Source organism: Saimiri boliviensis, chromosome 9 (assembly GCF_048565385.1).
Source record: "Saimiri boliviensis isolate mSaiBol1 chromosome 9, mSaiBol1.pri, whole genome shotgun sequence".
Taxonomy (NCBI): Eukaryota; Metazoa; Chordata; class Mammalia; order Primates; family Cebidae; genus Saimiri; species Saimiri boliviensis.
Window position 1 is genome coordinate 123,302,634 of NC_133457.1, and position 24,635 is coordinate 123,327,268.

Below are 24,635 nucleotides of genomic sequence, written 5' to 3' on the forward strand. Positions count from 1 at the left end.
AGAAGAGTTCCTATTATTTATATTTACTTTTTAAAAAAAATTTTGGAGAAGGAGTCTTGCTCTGTCGTCTAGGCTAGAGTGCAATGGCATGATCTCAGCTCACTGCAAATTCCCCCTACTGGGTTCAAGCAAGTCTCCAGAGTAGCTGGGATTACAGACACCTGCCATCATGCATGGCTAATTTTTGTAGAGTAGGGGTTTCACCATGTTGGCCAGGCTGGTCTTGAACTCCAGACCTCAGGTGATCCACCCACCTTGGCCTCCCAAAGTGCTGGGATTAGAGGCGTGAGCCACTACACCCGGCCCTATATTTACTTTTTACTTGTAAAATTAATAAGGGCTTCTTATAAACATTCAAGCAATATATGAAGTGAAGAATCCCACCCCACCCACAACTTTTCCCTTTGATCTAATTCCACAGAGAAAAAAAATTACAGAGAAATTACAACATTCATTCTTTGCTTATTAGATTTGATATAAAGTTTTTAATAACTTCTTTGACAATACATTGACCTGAGAACCCTTAACTGCCATTATTCCTTCCAAATTTGTATGTATTTTACTTTTAAAAATTTATTTTAAAAATTCATGTACAGTAAAATTTATACCTCTTAATGTATAGTTCTAAGAGTTTTGACAAACCCTCCTTCAACTCCTAACTCCTGGAAATCACTCATTTCCTTCCCATCTCAATATATTTACCTTGTTCAGAACATCATAGAGATGGACTCACACAATACATGGCTTTGTAAGTCTAGGTTTTTTCCACCCAGCATAAGGCCTCTGATATTTATCCATGCTGTTATGTGCGTTAAGAGTTTTATTGCTGAGTAGTTTCTTCTCACTTTAGAAAACTAAAGGAGGCTTGGATTCTTTTCATTTTTGGTGATAATAAAGCTGCTACGCACACACACACATGCGCACACGTGCACACATGCGCACACACGCACGCACATGCACACACACGCACATGCACACATGCACACACGCGCGCGCACACGCGCACACACACACACACACGTTGAGATGGAGTTTGCTCGTCCCCCAGGCTGGAGTGCAGTGGTGCAATCTCAGCTCACTGCAATCTCCACCTACCAGGATCAAGCAATTCTCCTGCCTCAGTCTCCCAAGTAGCTGGGATTACAGGCGCCCAGCACCACACCTGGCTAATTTTTGTATTTTATTAGAGACGGTGTTTCACCATGTTGGCCAGGATGGTCTCAAACTCCTTATCTCAGGTTATCCATCCACCTCAGCCTCCCAAATTGCTTGGATTACAGGTGTGAGCCACCGTACCTGGCCCATATATGGTTTTTATGTGAACATCAGTTTTCATTTATTTTAGGTAGATACCTAGGAGTGGCTTCGTTGGAACACAAAAGTATATGTTTAACCTGATAAGCAATTCCCAAACCATTTCTCAGAATAACTCAACTTCTCTCTCTCTCTCTCTCTTCTTTCTTCCTTCCTTTCTCCCTTCCCGTCCCTCCTCTCCCCTCCCCTCCCTTCCCATCGCTTTCCCTCCCCTCCCCTCTCTTTCTTTCTTAGATGGAGATTCTGTCTTGTCTCCCAGGCTGGAGTGCAATGGTGCAATCTCAGCTCACTGCATTCACCGCCCAGGTTCAAGCAATTCTGCTTCAGCCTACCGGGTAGCTGGGATTACAGGTGTCTACCACCATGCTTGGCTAATTTTTGTAATTTTTTTAGTAGAGATGGTATTTCACCATGTTGGCCAGGCTGGTCTTGAACTCCTGATCTCAGGTGATCCACCTGCTTTGGCTCCCAAAATGCTGGGATTGCAGGTCTGAGCCACCATGCCCAGCCACGATTTGTCTGCCTTCTTACCGAGTTTTGAATACAAATGCTTTGTCAGCATATGATATGCTAATATTCTCTCTCAGGCAATCGTCTTTTCATTCTTTCTCTTTGTCTTTTCATTCTTTTAACAGCATTTCTTTTTCTTTTTCTTTTCTTTTCTTTTTTTTTTTTTTTTTTTTTTTTTTTTTGAGACGGAGTTTCGCTCTTGTGACCCAGGCTGGAGTGCAATGGCGCGATCTCGGCTCACCGCAACCTCCGCCTCCCGGGTTCAGGCAATTCTCCTGCCTCAGCCTCCTGAGTAGCTGGGATTACAGGCACGTGCCACCATGCCCAGCTAATTTTTTGTATTTTTAGTAGAGACGGGGTTTCACCATATTGACCAGGATGGTCTCAATCTCTTGACCTCGTGATCCACCCGCCTCAGCCTCCCAAAGTGTTGGGATTACAGGCGTGAGCCACTGCACCTGGCCTTTAACAGCATTTCTTGTGGAGCAAGAGTTATTACATTTTGATAAAATCCAATTCATCAATATTTTCCCTTCTGGATCATGTTTTTGGTATTGTATCTAACACATTGTCATCAAGATTTTCTTTTTTTTACTAAAAGTTTTATAGTTTTCTGTTTTACCTGTAGGTCTGTGATCCATTTTGAGTTAACTTTTGTCTAAAGTATGAGAAAAAGACCCAGGTTAAATTTTTTTTTAAGCATATGGACATTTAATTGTTTCAGCATCGCCTGTTGAAAAGGCTAGTCTTTGCATATTCTCAAAAGTTAATCAACCATACTGTGCGGGCCAGTTTCTGCACTCTCGACTCTGTTTCAGTGATGTATATATTTATCTTTTCATCAATACTATATTCTCTGAATTACTGTATTTTTAATAATAAATCTTGAAATGACATAGTGTGAGTCCTTTAACTTTGTTTTTCTTTTCAAAATGACTTTCGGTATTCAATTTCTTTGCCTTTCCATATAATTTTCAGATCAGCTTGTTGGTATCTTTAAAATGTTCCACTAGTCTTTTGATTGGGATTGTGCTGACTTTATAGATCAATTTGGAAAGAACTGCCATCTTGGCAATACTGAATCTTTCCGTTTATAAACACAGTATATCTTTTCATTCAATTAGGTCTTCTTTGATTTCTTTCATCAAAGAAAGAAAAAATTTTTAAAGTTTTCAGTAAACAGATCCTGTACATATTTTAGATTTGTAAACGGGGCTGTTTTAAAATTTTTTTCTAATTTTTCATTGCTGGTTTATAGAAATGTAGTTGATTTTTACAGATTAACTATATCTTGTGACATTGCTGAAATTGATTTTCGAAAGTTGAATCAGTCTAAAATTCTCAGGATAAACCTCATTTGGTCATGCTGTACTATCCTTTTAATATGTTTCTGGATACTATTTGTTAGTATTTTGTTGAGAATTTTTAACTCTAGATTCATGAGAGATATTGTTCTGTAGTTTTCCTTGTAATTCATAGAAATTTGACTTGGTATCATGGTAATGTTAGTCTCGTATAATCTGTCTTTTTATCGTTCATATTTTTTGGAAGAGAGTGTTGAATCCGTTCTTCTTCTTTCATATTTTGCTACAATTTAACATTGAAGTCATCTGGGCCTGGAGTTTGTTGATTTTATGTCTCAAAAAATTTTAAACTACAAATTCCACTTTTTAAAAAATATAGGACTATCCAGATTTTCTATTTCTTCTTGAGAAAGTTTTGATAGTTTTTCTTATCAAGAATTTGGTCCATTTTATTTAAGTTGCTGAATTCATTGGCATAGACTTGGTCATATTAGTCCTTATTCTTCTAACAGATGCAGAATCTCTAGTGATAGCGTTTCTTTCATTCCTGTTATTGATGATTCCCCCCTCTTCCTTCCTTTCCCTTATCAGTCCTTCTTGAGGTTTATTCATTTGATCGATCATTTTAAAGAATCTCTTTTGGTCACATGACTTTCTCTATTGTTTGATTGTTTTCCATTTCATTGATATATGCTTTTTACCTTTATTATCACATTTAGTTTGTTTGGGTTTATTATGATCTCTTTTTAAAATTTCTTTCTTTTTTTTTTTTTTTTTTTTTTTTTTTACAGGGGTGCCTACCTATACTCTCTACTCACTTCCTGAGGGTGTGCCATCCTTTGCTCTGCGGCCCACCCACCCTGTGAGCTGCATCCTGTCTGGCCCACCCTGGCTTGTTGCCCCTGCATGCCTCCCTTCTCTTTCCAGCATCTCACACTAGCAAACTGTTTCCCCCTCTTTTTTTTTTTTTCTTTATAAGAAAAAGAATAAAGAAGAGGAAGAAAGAGAAAGAGGAAGAGGGAGAGAGGATGGGGGTATTGCTTTATTGCCCGGGCTAGAATGCAGTCTAAATATGGGTATGCCTCTAATTGTCCTTAATAATGGAGACATGAAAGAAAATGAGGGAAGAGAATAACAAACAAGGAGCCAACCAACATTTCATTTAAACTTCTAAGTTGATATGATGTGGTACTGATAAGAGTGTATATTTTGTGTATTTAAAGTGGAGAGTTCTATAAATGTTAATTATGTTTACTTGTTCCAGATTTTAGTTCAAGTCCTGGATATCGTTGTTAATTTTCTGTCTCATTGATCTGTCTAATATTAATGTTGAAGTCTCCCACTATTATTGTGTGGGAGTCTAAGTCTCTTTATTAGTCTTGTATGTCTGGTATTCCTGTATCGGGTGAGTATATATTTAGGATCTTCTTGTTGTTGCATTGATCCTTTTATCATTATATAATGTCCTTCTTTGCTTCTTTTGATCTTTGTTGCTTTAACGACTATTTTATCAGAGGCAAAAATTGTAACTTTGCTTTTTATTTATTTATTTATTTTAGCTCTCTGTTTGGTTGGTAAATCTTTCTCCATCCCTTGTTTTGAGTTTTTGTGTATCCTTAAATGTGAGATGGGTCTGGATGCAGCATACTGATGGGTTTTAGTTTTTTATTCAAATTGGCTGTCTGTCTTTGGATTGGGGGATTTAGTCGATTTAAATTTAGAATTAATAATGACATATGTGAGTTTAATACTGCCATTTAATATTAGCTGGCTATTTTGCCCATTAGTTGATGTAAATTCTTCATTTATTGATGCTCTTTTTAGTATTTTTTAGAAAGGCTGATACTGTTTGTTCCTTTCTATGTGTAGTGGTTCTTTCAGAAGCTCTTGTAAAGCAGGTCTGGTGATGATGAAATCTCTGAGTGCTTGTTTATTCAGAAAAAAACCTTATTTTTCCTTCACTTATGAAGCTTAGTTTGGCTGGATGTGAAATTCTTGGTTGAAAGTTCTTTTCTTTAAGGATGTTGAATATTGGCCCCCACTCTCTTCTGGCTTGTAGGGTTTCTGCTGAGAGATCTGCTGTAAGTCTGATAGGCTTCCCTTTGTGGGTAACCTGACCTTTCTCTCCGGCTGCCCTTAGTATTTTCTCCTTCATTTCAACCCTGGCAAATCTGACGATTATGTGCCTTGGAGTTGCTCTTCTTGAGGAATATCTTTGTGGTGTTCTCTGTATTACCTGGAGTTGAATGTTATCCTGCCTTACTAAGTTGGGAAAATTTTCCTGAATAATATCCTGAAGCGTATTTTCCAGCTTGGATTCATTCTCTTCGTCACATTCAGGTACACCTATCAAGCGTAGATTAGGTCTTTTCACATAGTCCCATATTTCTTGGAGAACTTGCTCGTTCCTTTTTATCCTTTTTTCTCTAATCTTGTCTTCTAGTTTTATTTCATTGAGTTGGTCTTCGACCTCTGATATCCTTTCTTCTGCTTGATCAATTCGGCTGTTAAAACTTGTGCATACTTCACGAAGTTCTCGTATTGTGTTTTTCAGCTCCATCAATTCACTTATTTTCCTCTCTAAATTGTGTATTCTTGTTAACATTTCGTCAAACCTTTTTTTAAAGTTCTTTGTTTCTTTAGATTGAGTTAGAACAAGTTCTTTTAATTCACAGAAGTTTCTTATTATCCACATTTTGAAGCCTGCTTCTGTAATTGGAACACACTCGTTCTCCATCAAGCCTTGTTTCGTTGCTGATGAGGAACTGGGATCCCCTGCTGAGGGAGAGGCGTTCTGATCTCAGGTATTCTCAGCCTTTTTTGGCTGTTTTCTTCCCTTCGTTATAAATTTATCCATCTGTGGTCTTTGTATTTACCGTCTTTGTAATTGGGTTTCTGAGTGGACGTCCAACTTACTGATTCTCAGCGCCGAAATCTGAGCAACCCACTGCGCCGACTAAATCAGCAGCGTTAAGATTGTTGGTGATTTTCTGACTCTGCCTCAAGAACCGACGCTCTGAGGTGCCGGCAAAACCGCCTCGCTGGTCACAAGAGTCGCGCTGGCGACCCATGGGGCTCCTCCGCTGGGAATCTCCTGGTGCGTGAGCAACAAGAATTCATGTGAAGGTGTGGCGTCCTCTCGTTCTTTTCATTTTCACTGGGAGCTACAATCCCGAGCTGCTAGTGATCAGCCATCTTGGATCTCTCTCCTAAAATTTCTTAAGGCAGAAGCTTAAACTATTGATTTGAAACCTTTTGAAGTGAAAGACTTCACACATGGGTATTTTCTGACTTTTCTCTCCAAGCAGATAAGTAACTGCAGTGACCGTTTAACAACCTAGCATGTTAATAGCTGTGCTAGTTACTGTAAATGTCCACTTTCCCAAAAACCTTTAAGTGTTTGCTCTCTGTGATATTTCAGTAATATTCAATTAATATATTTATTTCCCATTACAATACTGATAGATCACAGAAATGGAGGCTCACTAGCAACCTGCGTGTGTTTACACAGTGGAGAGACTGAGATTTGAACCTAATAACAACTGATAATTGTTTTCCTTGCCAGAGCATTGGCTTGTTCTACACATTTGCTGAACACCTCGTCTGTGCCACGAGTACTGTGCTTGGTCTCTGGGGTACGTGGTGAATGAGGGCAGTCTGATTCCTGCCCTCTGGAGCTCAGTCTAGAGAAGGAGACAGATGTAAACACATAGTTAGGATAACAGTTATTTGATTAGAGCATCACGAAGTAAATTGTTCTGCAGCATTTTTACAGCTCTCTGCTTCCCAGGTTTATTTTAATGTTGCGGATCGCTCAACAGCAAAAATTGTGGATAAATCCTTAATTTTCAACATTAGAATCAGTTATGTGAATGATCATGCACCCCAGTTTCCAGAGAAGGAATTTAACATCACTGTGCAAGAAAACCAGTCTGCAGGTGTGTGCGGTTGGGGGGACTGCTGGGCTTCCTTCTGTCTCTGCTCTGTTTCCCTTCCTTAACATTGATGAGGAGCTTGATCCTAGTCGTCTTCAGGGAGAGTTTTTACTGTTCACATCTCAAAGGTCGCAGGCCCCAGATCTGAGCGAAAGGCTTTGAGGTCTGTAAGCCTCGTTTTGTATTGTAATAAAATGATGTTGAATTGCATCAGTGGGAAGAGCTGATATGTAAATGGCATTCTAAAAATAAAGCCACATGCAGTGAGGGAAAAAGAGCTGGGTAATGAGCTTCTGCACAGCTCTGCAAATTTTTTGTCTGAAAAATGGCAACACGATCACATCTAAAGCGTCTGAGTTACATACAGACACTGTGCATTTTTAAAGCCAACCTACTCTTACTAGAATGTGGATCTATTTTTAATAGCAAAAACCATTTTTTGGTATAATCATCTCTCTAAAAAATTCCAAGAAAGGAAAAGACGGAAAAAGAAAGCATCTTTAATACTACCCATGAGATAGAAGCACCGTTAATGTTTTAGTTTGTATTCTTTCAGCATTTTCCTTGCATTTTCTGTGTGTATATACACACAATATGTTAAACTTGCATATGTGTAATATAATTACAAATGAATATTTTTTGTATTTGTATATACATACTTTTTTGTATGTGCATACATTTTTAATATTTGTATATACATACATTTTTCATCTTTATCATAGTATACATTGTATATGTATATATAGTAAATATTTATATACTTACACATATTCTGTGAGCTTTTTTACATGTGCATATTTATAAATTTCCTCTCTAAAGATGCAGTTTTACTGCTTATAACTTGATATTTTTCTAAAATACCCTTTGTGTAATATTTTATGGATGTGCTTTAAAGTATTTGACTGATCTATTATTGTTGGAAATTTGTGTTTTTGCCACTTTCTGTTATTTTTATAAAATATATTTCAATGACAAAATTTAAGCTATATCTATTTCCCAATGAAGCATTATTTACTTAGCATGAATTCAGAGATGTAGACTTGCTGGTTCGTACTGCACATACAATGTAAGGGTCCTCACTTGCTCACCTGCCTGCAATCCATGAAGGAGCCTGGTGTGTTGCTGGTCTCGGATAACATGTGCTTGAACATTTTGATATGTTTCTTGGCCATTTCCATGTTCTGTCAGTGGCTTTTTTCCTTTCTTTTCTTCATTTTTCTGTTAGTGTGTTTGTCATTTTTCTTATTTTAACCTCAGCAGTCTATATTAAGAATATCTGCCTGCCATGTGTGTTTCAAACATTTTTTTCTGCTTTATCATATTCTTTTATATTTTGTCTATAGTTTTTTGCCAGACATTTAAAAATGTAATCTGATCTACCAGTTTTGTCCTGTAAGTCTTCTGCATTGGCAGTCATGATCTTATAGCTAATTAAAATTCATCCTTGTCTTTTCTAGTATGTTCATAGTTTATTTTATATTTAAACATTTCATTCATCTTCGTATATGCCCTCATGCCATTTAGCAAGTAATTCATCCTCTTACTGGTTTGATGGGCTACCTTTCTCTGATAGTAACAATTTTAAAAAATTCTTTCTAGGTCGACCTATTTTTCAGATGTCAGCAGTTGATTTGGATGAAGAAAACACTCCAAATTCTCAAGTCCTTTATTCCTTGTTTCTCAAACATCATTACTGAAAGAAGGTGGTTTCCGGGTTGATCATATTAGTGGAGAAATACGACTCTCCGGATGCTTAGATTATGAGGTTATGTGGATTTTATTATTATTATTATTATTATTATTATTATTATTATTATTTTTTTGAGACGGAGTTTCGCTCTTCTTACCCAGGCTGGAGTGCAATGGCACGATCTCGGCTCACCGCAACCTCCGCCTCCTGGGTTCAGGCAATTCTCCTGCCTCAGCCTCTTGAGTAGCTGGGATTACAGGCACGTGCCACCATGCCCAGCTAATTTTTGTATGTTTAGTAGAGACGGGGTTTCACCATGTTGACCAGGTTGGTCTCGATCTCTCGACCTTGTGATCCACCCGCCTCGGCCTCCCAAAGTGCTGGGATTACAGGCTTGAGCCACCGCGCCCGGCCGGATTTTATTATTTTTTTAAATGAAATGTGCGGCTCATCCTTGAGCCCCAGGCTTTGATTCTACATTTGTAGTGGAAAACCCTCTGTGACTAGATTTGCCATTGAAATTGGTAAAACAGAATATTTCTTTTTTTTCTTTTTTTTTTTTTTGAGACGGAGTTTCGCTCTTGTTACCCAGGCTGGAGTGCAATGGCGCGATCTCGGCTCACCGCAACCTCCGCCTCCTGGGTTCAGGCAATTCTCCTGCCTCAGCCTCCCGAGTAGCTGGGATTACAGGCACGCACCACCATACCTAGCTGATTTTTTTTTTGGTATTTTTAGTAGAGACGGGGTTTCACCATGTTGACCAGGATGGTCTCAATCTCCTGACCTCGTGATCCACCCGCCTCAGCCTCCCAAACAGAATATTTCTTTATTAATATTTTCCTTTCCTGTATTTGAGGGGCTTAACTTTCCATTTCCTTCCCATATAGACTGCTCCTCAGTTTACACTGCTAATCAGAGCCAGGGACTGTGGAGAACCGTCACTGTCATCCACGGCCACTGTTCACGTGGGCCTGCAGGAAGGCAACAACCACAGGCCCGCTTTTACCCAGGAGAAGGTGAGCCACCTGGGCCGCCCCGATGGCTAAGCCCCAACACAAGCAGCCCTTGGCTCCTAGGCTCAGTTTTCCTCGGGGTGCGGGGGAGGCTGTTAGACTGTTGTCATATTGCTATAAAGAAATACCTGAGACTGAGTAATTTATAAAGCAAAGAAGTTTAATCGGCTCACGGTTCTGCAGGCTGTACAGGAAGCATGGTGCTGGCAGAGGCTCAGCTTCGAGGGAGGCCTCAGGAAGTCTGTGATCATGGCGGAAGGAGAAGGGAACAGGCATATCACTTGGTCACAGCAGGAGCAAGTGACACACGGCGGGTGGGGGAACGAGGAACAAGAGAGAGAAGAGGTGCCACACACTTTTAAATGGCCAGATCTCATGTGAACTCAGGACGAGAGCTCCCTTATCACCAAGGGGATGGCTGGAGCTAGTCATGAGGGACCTGCCCCCATGATCCAGACACTTCCCAGCAGGCCCCGCCTCCAACATTGAGGATCACATTTCAACATGCGATTTGGGCAGGGACAAATATCCAAACTATATCAGGGAGTTACCCAAGATATGTGCAGTTCTCAAAAGTGACTTACGCTAGAATCAAGAAGCCAAATCATATCGACATAGAAGCACTTCATAATGGTCACATGAGCTGACATGTTTGACGGTTCTATGCCAGAAACTATGCTGAGAACTTTTACATGTGTTTTTTCATTTTTGATTGTTGAAACTGTGACATGATTTCTGTTTTAAAGTTGGGAAAACTGAGGCCTCGGGAAGACAGAGAATTCCCATTTACTTGAAGTCAGGGGTTCCTATGCTCAGCCCTTTTGACACTGGGCCGGATGATGATTTGGAGTGGGGGCTGCTGTGCATGCTGCAGGATGTTCACCAGCACCCCTGGCCTCTACTCAGTAGAAGTCAGTAGCACTCCTCAGCTGTGACCACCAAAAATGTCACTAGACATTGCCAAATGTCTCTCAGGGAGAAGAATCACCCGTGGGTGAGAAGTCTGCACCTGAGGTTTTCACAGTGTATTCAGGATCCTAGAGGGGAAGGTGAGCAGGCAGGTTTGGCCTCGCCTTCCCGCCTCACCTGCTTTGCCTGTCAGGGTCCACATGGGATTTTTCAGGCTGCAAGACATCTAGCCTTTAAGAAAGTGTTGAAAACCACTGTGTGAGATGGTTTGGGATTGATGCTCCACTTAAGGCATGTGAGATGGCTAAGAGAGAAAATAAGAACCACTCAAGATCTATTTCCGATCTTTTATTTTTTACTATTCCATATGTAGTTTTTTTTTTTTCCATATGTAGTTTTAAAGAGTAAATATTGACCACATTTTCTTCTTTCTTCTGACTCTCTCAGTGAGGCCTTCACTATCCAGATAAAACCCTCCCATTTCTTTTCTGGGACACACTCAAGCCCTTTTGTGCTTTTTTCTTCTTAGTAGCGTTCTACTTAATCACTTGGTTTCATTTATTGTATGAATCCCTGTACACACACGCGTGTGTGCGCACGCGCACACACACACTCACACACACACACACACTCAGCTCTCAGCTCCCCAAGGATGGAATTGTTGCCTGTCTTGCTCATGGCATCTGAAATGGAATGTGTAGCTGTTGTTGAATAAATGACGCGAACAATGATTTTTAGAAGATGTCGTTTACTATAAAAAATCCCTATAAACCAAAGTGAAATGTTTGCAAACCAAAGCACCTGGCCAGAAGTATATAATAACTACAAAACAATGTTATGTTTGAACCTTGTTTCAAAATCTTTTCCTGGCTTGCTAAAAAGCCATGCTCTCAAAAATACAGCTGGAAAAAAATATACCCTGTTATTGTGAAGTGCTCGTCTAGAAACATTGTCACCAAAAATATTGAATAACGAGTTATTTTGAAGATCTATGTGTGTTAGAAAAATGATCACCTTAATCTGAATAAACCACGGTGTCCTATTTTATGGGAAGAGCTAGGATTTTTGGAGAGCACAAACTAGGATTGCATAGTATCATTTGTAACATTCTTAGAAAAAAATAGTGCATTGAGTTAGATTTAAGAGCACTTTAAAATTTTTCAGCAAGTCACAGGTAGGAGGGGGCAGATATTCTAATGGATGCACCTTCTGCTGTAACAGGTAGAGTTTCAAATCCTTTAGGTCAAGTTCAGCAGCGTGAGGAATATCCCGGGTGCTGTGCTGAGGAGCTACATTTTCTTTCTCCTTGTCTCTCTGGCTCTCTCCACATTCCTCTTTCTCCTTCCTCTCTGCTTTCCTTTTCGGTTGTGTTTCTCTCCACGGTATGGACATGTGATTGCCTCTTTCAGTGTAAGGTTCAGATTCCTGAAGGCCGAGTCAGCCAGGGCGTGCTGTGTCTCCTGGTTCAAGATCGAGATTCTCCATTTACATCAGCTTGGAGAGTAAAGTTCAACATCTCTCGTGGCAACGAGGAGGGACGTTTTGACATTTCGACTGACCCTGAGACCAATGAAGGGATATTACGTGTTATCCAGGTAACACCATAGCAGTGACATGTGAACCAGGTGGTGGCAGACGCTGAGGCCCCTTCTGTAGGATCACTCGTAATGAACTAGGAGCTAACACCATGGATGCTGTGTGCTGAGCCCATTACGTACCACGTGTCACCTGGCAAGGAAGGCAGGGTCTCAGTGCCACTTCTGTGTGCAGGCCGAGCATGCCTCCGCCCAAAATAATATCAATAATAAAACTTTTTTGATATGACTAAATACTTCACCGTTTAATTTTTTGTTGTTTTAGGCAAAATATAATAGATTTACATTGGCCTTAGGATGATTATTCCTTTTCAGATGTGATTTAAAAAATGAAAACATTTTCTTCAACCTTAAACATTCTTTCTTTTTGTCTGAGTTGTCAATATTTAAGACTTTTAAAGTTTAAAAGAAATGGGGGTGCTTTTGTGTGGCCCCTAAGAGTATGGCGAGCCTCTGGTACTGTAACTAGTGGAGAAGCTGGCCTGGAAGAAAGTATTAATGTCACCACCTCACTTTACTGATTAGGATACCAGAGCCCCAAGGGGTTAGGTCTTTTACACAAAGCCACACAGCTCGAGAGCGGTGGAGTGGAGGATCCCCCGGGGCAGTCTGGCCCCAGTGCCTCTAGTCTTTGTTGCTCACAGCCAGACCTAGAGTGATCAGGGCGTCTAGTGCGGTGCAGGTGAGTCGTCACCTGGGGACAAGGCAGACCTGAGCCCATGGGTCTGGGGCAGAGCCGAGATTCTGCTACTCACTTAACCAGGGGATGCCAATGGCCTGCAGACCGTTCTGTGAATAACAACTCGACAGATGCTCCACCAGACGCTGGGGGTTGAATTTCAAACTACTCCCAGCCCTCCAATCCTTTTAAGTCAGCTGGCCACTTTGTACCCGAATGACTGTGATCATTAATGTCCACATTTCCCTAAGCTCCCCTGATTTTTTGTTTTGCAGCATGGTTGTCTCATTAATGTTTCATTAGGCGATGGTTTTTGTTGCATTTTTCATTAGTCTCTGAAGGATGGTGGCTCTTTTCCACCAGAAGAGGAGGAGGGAAAAATAAAAGAGAAAAGAACTCCATAAATGATTTGAAAATGAGCTGAAGACTGTCTTTTTGATCATTATCAAAGACAATGTAAATAATGAATGAAGAGCAAAAGCCACAGGCTCTGAGTTCGCCATGATGGCTCGGTGCTGGGCTTCCTCTGGCTAGAGGGGCAGCAGGTGCTAATGAAATTCTTTCTCTGGGGTTCCAGCCTTTGGATTATGAGACTCGCCCAGTGCACAGCCTCGTCTTTGCTGTGGAGAATGAGGAGCAGCTCTTCTTCTGCGAGAGGGGAAAGCTTCAGCTGCCAGAGAAGGGCGCAGCAAGTGCCACTGTGAGTGTGCAGGTGACAGATGCCAACGACCCACCAGCCTTTCACCCCCAGAGCTTCATTGTCAGTAAAGAGGAGGGCGCTGGGCCTGGGACCTTGTTGGGAACTTTCCATGCTATGGATCCAGACAGCCAGATAAGGTGAAAAGAGAGGGCCAGGAAGGGCGTCGTTTGGGTGGAAATAGGCACATAGCCGAGAGGGCTCCTGTTGGAAAACCAGCTCCTTGGGTGTGTTCACAAGGCTGCCTCAGTCTCCGTGATGAAAATACAGGAAGCCACAGTGCATGATCAGTGGCCTGGGTTAAATGTCGTCTTCCATCCGCAGCTTTTTCTGACCCTACAAGGAGAACTCACCTGTTGGTTTTCCTTTGCATTTTCCATGTTTCTATTTGTATTCTTTCCTTTGTGTTAGAATAATTTATTGTATTTTTCGATCTCCCCTCTCTGTACCAGAAGTTATAAACCAGTACCGCTCTTGCTTCTCGGCAAGAAAAGTGAGTTGTTTTTTTTTTTTTAGGAAGTTGTGGAAAATTTACCATTTTATCCGTTTTGAAGGGTACGGGTCAGGGGCATTAAGTATATTAACAATGTTATGCAGCCATCACCCCCATCCATCTCCAGAACTCTTTATCGGGCAAAATAGGAGCTCTGTCCCCATTCACCACTCATTCCTCATTCCCCCTTCTCCAGCCCATGGCCCCCATCATTCGACTTTTTGTCTCTCTGAGTTTGACGACTCCTGATAATTCACGAAGTAGATTCACACAACATTTGTCTTTAGGTAACTGGCTTATTTCGCTTTGTATAATATCCTCAGTGTCCATGCATGTTTAGCGTGTATCAGAATTTACTTCCTTTCTGATGCTGAATATGCATATGTGGTATTGACACAGTTTTGTTTATCCACTCATCCATTGACAGGCGCTTGGGTTGCATATGGCCTGAATCTCCTGATATTCTTGAAGAAATGAAAGAACTTGGCATTTCTGGGTCTGTGTTCCATGAGACCATGATCATGGGGACAGAGTGGGGTCATGCGTCATGATGCCTCTTCCCTCTCCGGGCCGAGGTCAGCAGTCAGCCCCAGGCCCCATTCCGCTGGCTCCACTCATTTCTAGTGCTTCCTTGCCCCTGTCCACACTCCGATGTGAGATTCCTCGCCTTACAGCAATACTTCTCAGTTCCTCTGTTGGGAAAGGCTAAGTTTTAAAAAAATTTTACAATTCATGATGGTGTGGTAAGTCTGCAAAATCTAATGAAATTGAATTACTAGAAAAATTGTCATGCACTAGTGGGACACAGCAATGCTGACAGCTCTAAGAGCTTCTCAACACTTGCTCTTCGTTATTGCATTATCTCGTGCTCAGCTAACCAAGAGTTCACAGACCCCTTCTGGTGCACAGTGGTGTGTCTTGCATTAGCGTGGCTCTTAAGAGGTGGCTGTCAAACTATAGTGTGAATCAGTCTCTGGGGAAACTTGTTAAAATGCAGATTGCTGGACCCCACCACTAGAATTTTATATATATATATTTATTTATTTGAGATGGTGTCTCTCTCTGTCACCCAGGCTGGAGTGCAGTGGCAAAGTCTCAACTCACTGCAACCTCCACCTCCCAGGTTCACATGATTCTCCTGCCTCAGCCTCCCGAATAGCTGGGACTACAGGCACATGCTACCACATCTGGCTAATTTTGTATTGTTAGTACAGACAGGGTTTTGCCATGTTGGCCAGACTGGTTTCTAACCCACCCCTAGAGTTTGATTGAGAGGTCTGGGGCCAGAACTGAGATTTGCATTTCTAAGAAACTCCCAAGGATGCCAGTGATGCTGGTTGGGGCTCCCTTTCTTTTTATTTTTTAAAATTAATTTATTTTTAATTGCATTTTGGGTTCTGGGGTACCTAAAATATTCTTCACATATTTTGTGAAGAATATGCAAGATTGTTGCATGGGCACCCACATGGCTGTATGATTTTTTATCTTCCTCCCCATCATGTATATCTTTCAACACCACTGATAGAGAGCCTTTTCTTACTTTATTTTATTTTTTTAATCGTACTTTAAGTTGTAGGGCACATGTGCAGATCTTGCAGGACTGTTGCATGGGTACACACATGCCATGGTGGTTTGCTGCCTCCATCCCCTCGTCATCTACGTCCGGCATTTCTCCGAGTGTTATCCCTCCCCAACCTCCCCACTCACCCCACTGTCCCTCACCTAGCCCCCTATCCCCCAACAGACCCTAGTGTGTGATGTTCCCCTCCCTGCGCCCATATGTTCTCATTGTTCAACACCCGCCTATGAGTGAGAACATGTGGCATTTAGTTTCCTGTTCTTGTGTCAGTTTGCTGAGAATGATGGTTTCCAGATTCATCTATATCCCTACAAAGGACATGAATTCATCCTTTTTTATGGCTGCATAGTATTTCATGGTGTATATGTGCCACATTTTCTTTATCCAGTTTATCACTGATGGGTATCTGGGTTGGTTCCAGGTCTTTGCTATTGTAAACAATGCTGCAATGAACATACATGTGCATGTGTCTTTATAACAGAACGATTTATAATCTTTGGCTATATACCCAGTAATGAGATTGCTGGGTCAAATGGTATTTCTATTTCTAGATCCTTGAGGAATCGCCACACTGTCTTCCACAATGGATGAACTAATTTACACTCCCACCAACAGTGTAGAAGTGTTTCTATTTCTCCACATCCTCTCCAGCATCTATCGTCTCCGGATTTTTTAATAATCGCCATTCTGACTGGCATGAGATGGTATCTCAATGTGGTTTTGATTTGCATTTCTGTAATGACTAGTGGTGTTGGGCATTTTGTCATATGTTTGTTAGCCTCATAAATGTCTTCTTTTGAAAAGTGTCTGTTCATATCCTTTGCCCACTTTTGAATGGGCTTGTTTGTTTTTTTCTTGCAAATCTGCTTTAGTTCTTTGTAGATTCTGGGTATTAGCCCTTCTTCGGATGGGTAGATTGCAAAAATTTTTTCCCATTCTGTTGGTTGCTGGTTCACTCTAATGATCGTTTCTTTTGCTGTGAAGAAACTCTTAAATTTAATTAGATCCCATTTGTCTTTTTTGGCTTTTGTTGCTATTGCTTTTGGTGTTTTAGTCATGGAGTTCTTGCCTATGCCTATATCCTGAATGGTATTGCCTATGTTTTCTTCTAGGGTTTTTATGGTGTTAGGTCTTATGTTTAAATCTTTAATCCATCTGGAGTAATTTTAGTGTAAGGTGTAAGGAAGGAGTCCAGTTTCTGCTTTCTGCACATGGCTAGCCAGTTTTCCCACTCCCATTTATTAAAGAGGGAACCTTTTCCCCATTGCTTGTTTTTATCAGGTTTATCAAAGATCAGATGGCTGTAGATGTGTGGCGTTAATTCCGAGGCCTCTGTTCTGTTCCATTGGTCTATATCTCTGTTTTGGTACCAGTACCATGCTGTTTTGATTACAGTAGCCTTGTAGTATAGTTTGAAGTCAGGTAGCATGATGCCTCCAGCTTTGTTCTTTTTGCTTAGGATTGTCTTGGCTACGTGGGCTCTCTTTTGGTTCCATATGAAGTTTATGGTGTTTTTTTCCAGTTCTGTGAAGAAGGTCAATGGTAGCTTGATGGGGATAGCATTGAATCTATAAATTACTTTGGGCAGTATGGCCATTTTCACAATATTGATTCTTCCTAACCACGAGCATGGGATGTTTTCCATCTGTTTGTGTCCTCTCTTATTTCCTTGAGCAGTGGCTTGCAGTTCTCCTTGAAGACGGCCTTTACATCCTTTGTTAGTTGTATTCCTAGGTATTTTATTCTCTTTGTAGCAATTGTGAATGGGAGTTTGCTCATGATTTGGCTCTCTGTTTGTCTGTTATTGGTGTATAGGGATGCTTGTGATTTCTGCACATTGGTTTTGTATCCTGAGACTTTGCTGACATTGCTTATCATCTTACAGAGATTTGGGGCTGAGATGATGGGGTCTTCTAAGCATACAATTATGTCATTTGCAAATAGAGACAATTTGACTTTCTCTTTTCCTAACTGAATATCCTTTATTTCTTTTTCCTGCTTGATTGGTCTGGCTAGAACTTCCACTACTATATTGAATAGGAATGGTGAGAGAGAACATCCTCGTCTAGTGCCAGTTTTCAAAGGGAATGCTTCTAGTGTTGGCTGTGGGTTTGTCATAAATAGCTTTTATTATTTTGAGATATGTTCCATTGATACCTAGTTTATTGAGAGTTTTTAGCATAAAATGCTGTTGAATTTTATTGAAGGCCTTCTCTGCATCTATTGAGATGATCATGTGGTTTTTGTCTTTGGTTCTGTTTATGTGATGGATTACATTTACACATTTGCATATGTTGAACCAGCCTTGCATCCCTGGGATGAAGCCTACTTGATCGTGATGGATAAACTTTTTGATGTGCTGTTGCATTCAGTTTGCCAGTACTTTATTGAAGATTTTTGCATCTGTATTCATCATGGATATTGGCCTGAAGTTTTCTTTTGCAATTGTGTCTCTGCCAGGTTTTGGTATCAGGATGATGTTGGTCTCATAAAATGAGTTAGGGAGGAGTCCCTCTTTTTGTATTGTTTGGAATAGTTTCAGAAGGAATGGTACCAGTTCCTCTTTGTACATCTGGTAGAATTCAGCTGTGAACTGTCTGGGTCTGGACTTTTTTTGTGTGATTGGCTATTAATTGCTACCTCAACTTCAGACCTTGTTATTGGTCTGTTCAGGGATTCAACTTCTTCCTGGTTTAGTCTTGGGAGGGTGTAAGTGTCCAGGAGTTTATCCATTTCTTCCAGATTTAGCGGTTTATGTGCATAGAGTTGTTTGTAGTAATCTCTGATGGTAGTTTGTATTTCTGTGGAATCTGTGGTGATATCTCCTTTATCATTTTTTATTGCATCTATTTGGTTCTTCTCTCTTTTCTTTTTTATTAGTCTGACTAATGGTCTGCCTATTTTGTTGATCTTTTCAAAAAACCAGCTCCTGGATTTATTGATTTTTTTGAAGAGTTTTTGTGCCTCTATCTCCTTCAGTGCTGCTCTGATCTTAGTTATTTCTTGTCTTCTGCTAGCTTTTGAAATTTTTTGATCTTGCTCCCCTAGCTCTTTGAATTTGGATGATAGGGTGTCGATTTTAAATCTTTTCTCACTTCTCATATGGGCATTCATTGCTATAAATTTCCTCTACACACTGCGTTAAATGTGTCCCAGAGATTCTGGCACATCGTGTCTTCATTCTCATTGGTTTCAAGTATGTTTATTTTTGCCTTCATTTCATTGTTTATCCAGTCATCATTCAGGAGCAAGTTGTTCAGTTTCCATGTAGTTGTGTGGTTTTCAGGGACTTTCTTAATCCTGAGCTCCAGTTTGATTGCACTGTGGTCTGAGAGACTGTCTGTTATGATTTTTGTATTTTTGCATTTGCTGATAAGTGATTTACTTCCAATTACATGGTCAATTTTAGAGTAATTGCAATGTGGTGCTGAGAAGAAAGTATATTATGTGGATTTCGGGTGGAGATTTCTGTAGATGTCTATTAGATCTGCTTGGTCCAGATCTGAGTTCAAGTTCTGGATATCTTTGTTGATTTTCTGTCTCATTGATCTAATATTGACAGTGAAGTGTTAAAGTCTCCCACTATTATTATGTGGGAGTCCAACTCTCTTTGTAGGTTGTTAAGAGCTTCCTTTATGTGTCTGGGTGCTCCTGTATTGGGCGCATATATATTTAGGATAGTTAGCTCTTCTTGTTGCATTGATCCTTTTACCATTATGTAATGCCCTTCTTTGTCTCTTTTGATCTTTGTTGGTCTAAAGACTGTTTTGTCAGAGGCTAGGATTGCAACTTCTGCTTTTTTTTTTTGCTTTCCATTTGCTTGGTAAATCTTCTTCCATCCCTTTATTTTGAGTTTATTTGTGTCTTTGCACATGAGATGGGTCTCCTGAATACAGCACACTGATGGATCTTGACTTTTTAGCCAGTTTTCCAGTCTGTGTCTTTTAATTGCGGCATTTAGGCCATTTACATTTAACGTTAATATTGTTATGTGTGCATTTGATTCTGCCATTTTGTTACTGGCTGGTTGTTTTGCCCATTAGTTGATGCCGTTTCTTCATTGCATCTTTACCATTTGGTATGTTTTTGCAGAGGCTAGTACTGGTTGTTACTTTCCATGTTTAGTGCTGCTTTCAGGAGCTCTTGTAAGACAGGTCTGGCAGTGATGAAATCTCTCAAAAATTGTTTGTCCATAAAAGATTTTATTTCTCCTTCACTTATGACAGTTAGTTTGGCTGGATATGAGATTCAGGGTCGAAAGTTTTTTCATTAAGGATGTTGAATATTGGCCCCACGTTCTTCTGGATTGTAGGATTTCTGCTGAGAGATCCACTGTGAGTCTGATGGGCTTCCCTTTGTGGGTAACCCGATCTCTCTTTCTGGCTGCCCTTAGCATTTTTTCCTTCATTTCAACCCTGGTGAATCTGATGATTATGTGCCTTGGCGTTGCTATTCTTGAGGAGTATCTTTGTGGTGTTCTTTGTATTTCCTGGATTTGAATGTTGGCCTGCCTTGCTGGACTGGGCAAGTTCTCTTGGATAGTATCCTGAAGAGTGTTTTCCAGCTTGGATTCATTTTCCCTGTCACATTCAGGTACACTGATCAAGTGTAGATTAGGTCTTTTTACATAATACCATATTTTTTGAAGGGTTTGATAATTTTTTCACTCTTTTTTATTAAAGAAAATTAGAGAGCCTTTTCCAATTCATTGCTGTCTTCCTGTCTCTTGAGGATGGTTGGCTCATATGTAGGTCTCAGTAAATGTTTGGACTGTGCTGAAATCAAGAACTTAAACAGTCCATCATTTTAGCCTCAGTGTGGCATTGCCCAGGAGGCAGGGTGAGTCTTTTGTAATAGGGTGGAGGCATGATCTGGGTGTGGGGGCTGGTTTGGCTTCCTCTGGTTCTGCTTCATCTGCATTAGCTGAGGGAATTACCTTTTGACCTGAGATAATCCACAGATGAACTCTGAGCTTCTTTCCCTCATTTGTAAACATTGCAAAATCACAGTGCTTCTAAGGAACTTCTGGAACTTTCCCTAAGAGGTGAAGCAGTGCACATAAAGCTTCAATCCCTTTAAAAACTGTGACCCACCCAACATGAGAGAGGGACTGTTGTTGATCCTTTGGAAAGCATTTGCCTGGATGATGAACGAAAAGCATAAGGAGAAACTGCCCCTCTCCACACCTTTCTGGGACCTGCAGTTTTCACTGTTGTTATTGTTTGCCTGAGTCCAGGAGGTTCCTGCTGTGGGGCCCTTAGCACGTAGCTGTGGATGGCAACCTGGCGAGGTTGCAAAGGATGCCATCCAGTGGCTGCCAGCTCTCAGGAATCCTGGAGGGCTTGGCATGCCCACCCCTTAAAGTGGTGTCAGGTTCACAGAGGTGAAGGGAGATGTAGAAGACCACTTTGAGGAATAGTTACCCACCTGTGAACTGTGGGGCCTCTGTGGCAAAGCTGACACACCAGGGATAAAGTCCTGGGTTTCTGTTGCAAGAGCAGCTTGGTATTTCACACTAAGCTAACATCACCTACAGGTGACTGAAGATGGTTCTTTTCCAGGATGGAACATTTCCCTAGGGCAGACAAAACTGTGTTCAGTCCAATAAGGATGGGGGATGCTTGGTCTTCTGGTGACTATCGATTGCACAGACTTAGGAGCATCTTTGGGCTGTCCTCCCTGGGCCTCCATTCCATTCATGAATTAAACATTCTCGTAGTTTAATTGCTCTTAGAATTTCTCAAATTACTTGTGATAGAAACAATGTTTCTATGAAATATTTTGGTGTTTTGATGTAATTTTTTACATCTTTTGATGTACCTTTTTAACTTTAACAATTGCTGTCCATTGTCCTTCTACAAGATATAAACTGATTCATGACCCAGCAAATTGGGTCAGTGTAGATGAAAACTCTGAAGTGGTCACCACCGTAGAGTCAGTTGACCGAGAAGCCCCTCCTGTAAACGACAGTTTTTATATGATCGTTGTTCACGCTGTTGATGATGGTGTTTACCCAAAATTGGAAAAATGAAATGCTCATTCTCGCTTCCTGCGGGAAAATAACCCTCACGAGAGTCTTTCGGCACAGCTGAGAAAAAGATAAAATAAACCTTGTTATCACTCTGCATCCATGCTGGCGATTATTTTTGGTAATAATTCTTTAAATGGTAAAGGAGGGAGCAATACCATCGAAAGAGGGCAGCATTCATTCAGAAGAGACAATTAAACCAGCAAGGAAGCTGCAATCAAACCCGACATCTTTTTTATCTGTTCATGAGCTAACTCTTTAGTTCTTTGTCAAAGCCAATGATGTGTGATAAATATGTGGCACAGCTTCCCTGTGCTGGGGATGGCACATGAGCTCATGTAAATGGGACTATAAGGGACACGTTTGTCATGAACCAGAATGGGCGATTTTATGAACATGATTCAGCACTTTACTCTCTCCTAAGGCTGAATCTTTCAGCACACCAAAACAAAGCTGAAGAAATAAAAATGTTCACATAACTTTAAAACTGTATTTAAGAAAGACTGTGAACTAAAACCCAAGCTCCAAGTGATACATAACTATACGTTCCACTCTGTAATTAACTAGTGGAATGTTAGAGGTGGGGGCAGTGGAGATATGAAACATGTTCCTAATCCGTATGAAGGAGAAAAAGCGGGATCAATGTTTCTGGGCTCCATGATTCTGTGATGGATGATTTTATGATTGACACTTTTTTCTTTCTTTCTTTTTTTTTTTTTTTTTTCTATTTCAAAAGCCTTTGGGGTACAAGTGGTTTTTGGTTCTGTGGATGAACTGTGCGGTGGTGAAGTCTAGGGTTTTACTGCACTGGCCACCTGAGTGGTGCACGTTGGATCCAGTGTGAGGTTTCTTAGCCCTTGGCTCCCTCCTCCTTGCTTCTGAGGCTCCAGAGTTCCTTATATCACTCTTACGCTTTGTATATCTATAGCTTAGCTCCCACGTACAAGTGAGAACATAGAGTATTTGGTTCCACTAGTTAATTACAGAGTGGAACGTATAGTTACGTGTCACTTGGAGCTTGGGTTTTAGTTCACAGACTTTCTTGAATATAGTTCTAAAGTTATTTGAGCACTTTTATTTCTTCAGCTTTGTTTTGGTGTGTTTAAAGATTCAGCCTTAGGAGAGTGTAGAGAAAAGTGCTGAAACATGCTCGTGAAACCACCCATCCTGGTTCATGACAAATGTGTCCATTACAGTCCCATTTACCTGAGCTTGTGTGCCCTCCCCAGCACAGGGAAGCTGTGCTACACATTCACTTAGAGGAATGGCCTCCAGCCCTATCCACATTGCTGCAAGAAATGTTATTTCGTTCTTTCCTATGGCTGAGTAGTATTCCGTAGTTTAAGTATGCCATATTTGCAGTTGTGAATTGATGATTGCCACTTTTTTCATTAAATAAAGTACTTCTAGATAATTGTAGATTTCCTTGCAGTTTTAAGAAATAATCTAGTGGATTCTGAGTATCCTTTGCCAGTTTCCCCCTGGGCAACACCTTGCAGGACTACAGTTTAACCTTGTAACCAGGACATCGATGCAGAGACACAGTGCATTTCCCTCCCCACGGGGACCCCCATGGTGCCCTTCTTTAGTCACAGCCATTTTCCCCACCCCACCCATCCTTGACGCCTGGCACCTTTTGTTTGTTTAATGATGCCTCATTCTACGTGTTCTACAAATTATTTAAGGTGGCCACTGTTTTATTAGCTTACCTTACCCAGATATTCTGAACGTTCATAAAGGCAGGAAAACAGATCACGTGCCTGCCAGGAGAGCTTATGACTTTGAAAGGGAAACAGTTCTAGTATTTCAGGAATTTTTTTTTTTTTTTTTTTTTTTTTTTTCTGAGAGACGGAGAGTGCTCATCCTCCAGGGCTCTGTGTGCATGAAATAAACAACTCCTTCTGGAACTTCCTCCCCTTACAAGGCCTCCCACCGCAGACTGCTACGGGGACCCTAATGCTCTTCCTGTCTGACATCAATGACAACGTCCCGACTCTCCAGCCCCGTTCCCGCTACGTGGAGGTCTGTGAGTCTGCTGTGCATGAGGCCCTCCACATTGAGGCAGCGGATCCGGACCTGGAGTCCTTCTCGGAACCATTTACATTTGAATCGGACAATACCTGGGGAAATGCAGAGTCCACGTGGAAGTCGGGGAAAAATTGGGGTGAGTGTTTGTATTGGTCAGGGGCAAAGAGTGGAAAATGAAAGACATCCATTTCAAAGAGATTTAGGCAAAAAAAGACTTTATTAGCTTAAAAAGCCAGCAAAGTCTGTGTTCTGGCAGAGCTGACTCTAGGTGCTCAAAGGACATCCCTGGAAGCCACCTTCCCACACACGGTCTACCTTTCTCTGGGTTCCTTCAGTTTTAGGAAGTTCACTTCATCGAGGGGTAGGAGGCTGCTGGGAGTCCCTGAGACACATGCTCGCACCTGGCAAGAAGGGTGTTTCCAGGAAAGCTCCAGGATTGATGTCACTGGCCTGGGTCAGCTGCCCCGTCAATCACTGTGGGTGGGACTTGGGAGGGCAGACATGCTGATTGGCTGGCTCCCAGCCCACACCTGGACCTTGCAGGGATCTGGGCTCAGCCTCTCCTGCTTCATCCTGAGAATTCAGGAAGGGCGGGCTTCCCCAGAGAAACAGTAGGGCGCTGTTACCAGAAGATGAACATGCTGAGCAGGTGAAAGCAACTGGCATCCACTGTCAACACGCTCCTCTGTACCTCTCTCCGCCGGGTCTGTAGACTGTGGCATGGTTTTAGCTGGCACTGCGCGCTCATGTTTATAGCTCCCAGATCTGAAGTATGTAGTAAAGCACTTCATCTTGCCCAAAGAGAGGTGTGGTCTTTGTCCACGCGGTCTGGGTGATCTCTAAGCCCTCGGGATATCACGT

General features: G+C 41.3%; 1 protein-coding gene across 1 annotated transcript in view; it reads left to right on the forward strand.

Moving 5' to 3' along the window:
* CDH26 (cadherin 26) overlaps window positions 1-24,635 on the forward strand; it is a 66,718-nt gene that overhangs the window by 25,128 nt on the left and 16,955 nt on the right. The window contains 8 exon segments of the mRNA XM_039479333.2: window positions 6,919-7,066; window positions 8,663-8,731; window positions 8,734-8,828; window positions 9,641-9,769; window positions 12,085-12,270; window positions 13,527-13,786; window positions 21,581-21,723; window positions 23,671-23,910. Coding sequence (XP_039335267.2) covers window positions 6,919-7,066; window positions 8,663-8,731; window positions 8,734-8,828; window positions 9,641-9,769; window positions 12,085-12,270; window positions 13,527-13,786; window positions 21,581-21,723; window positions 23,671-23,910 — 1,270 coding nt within the window.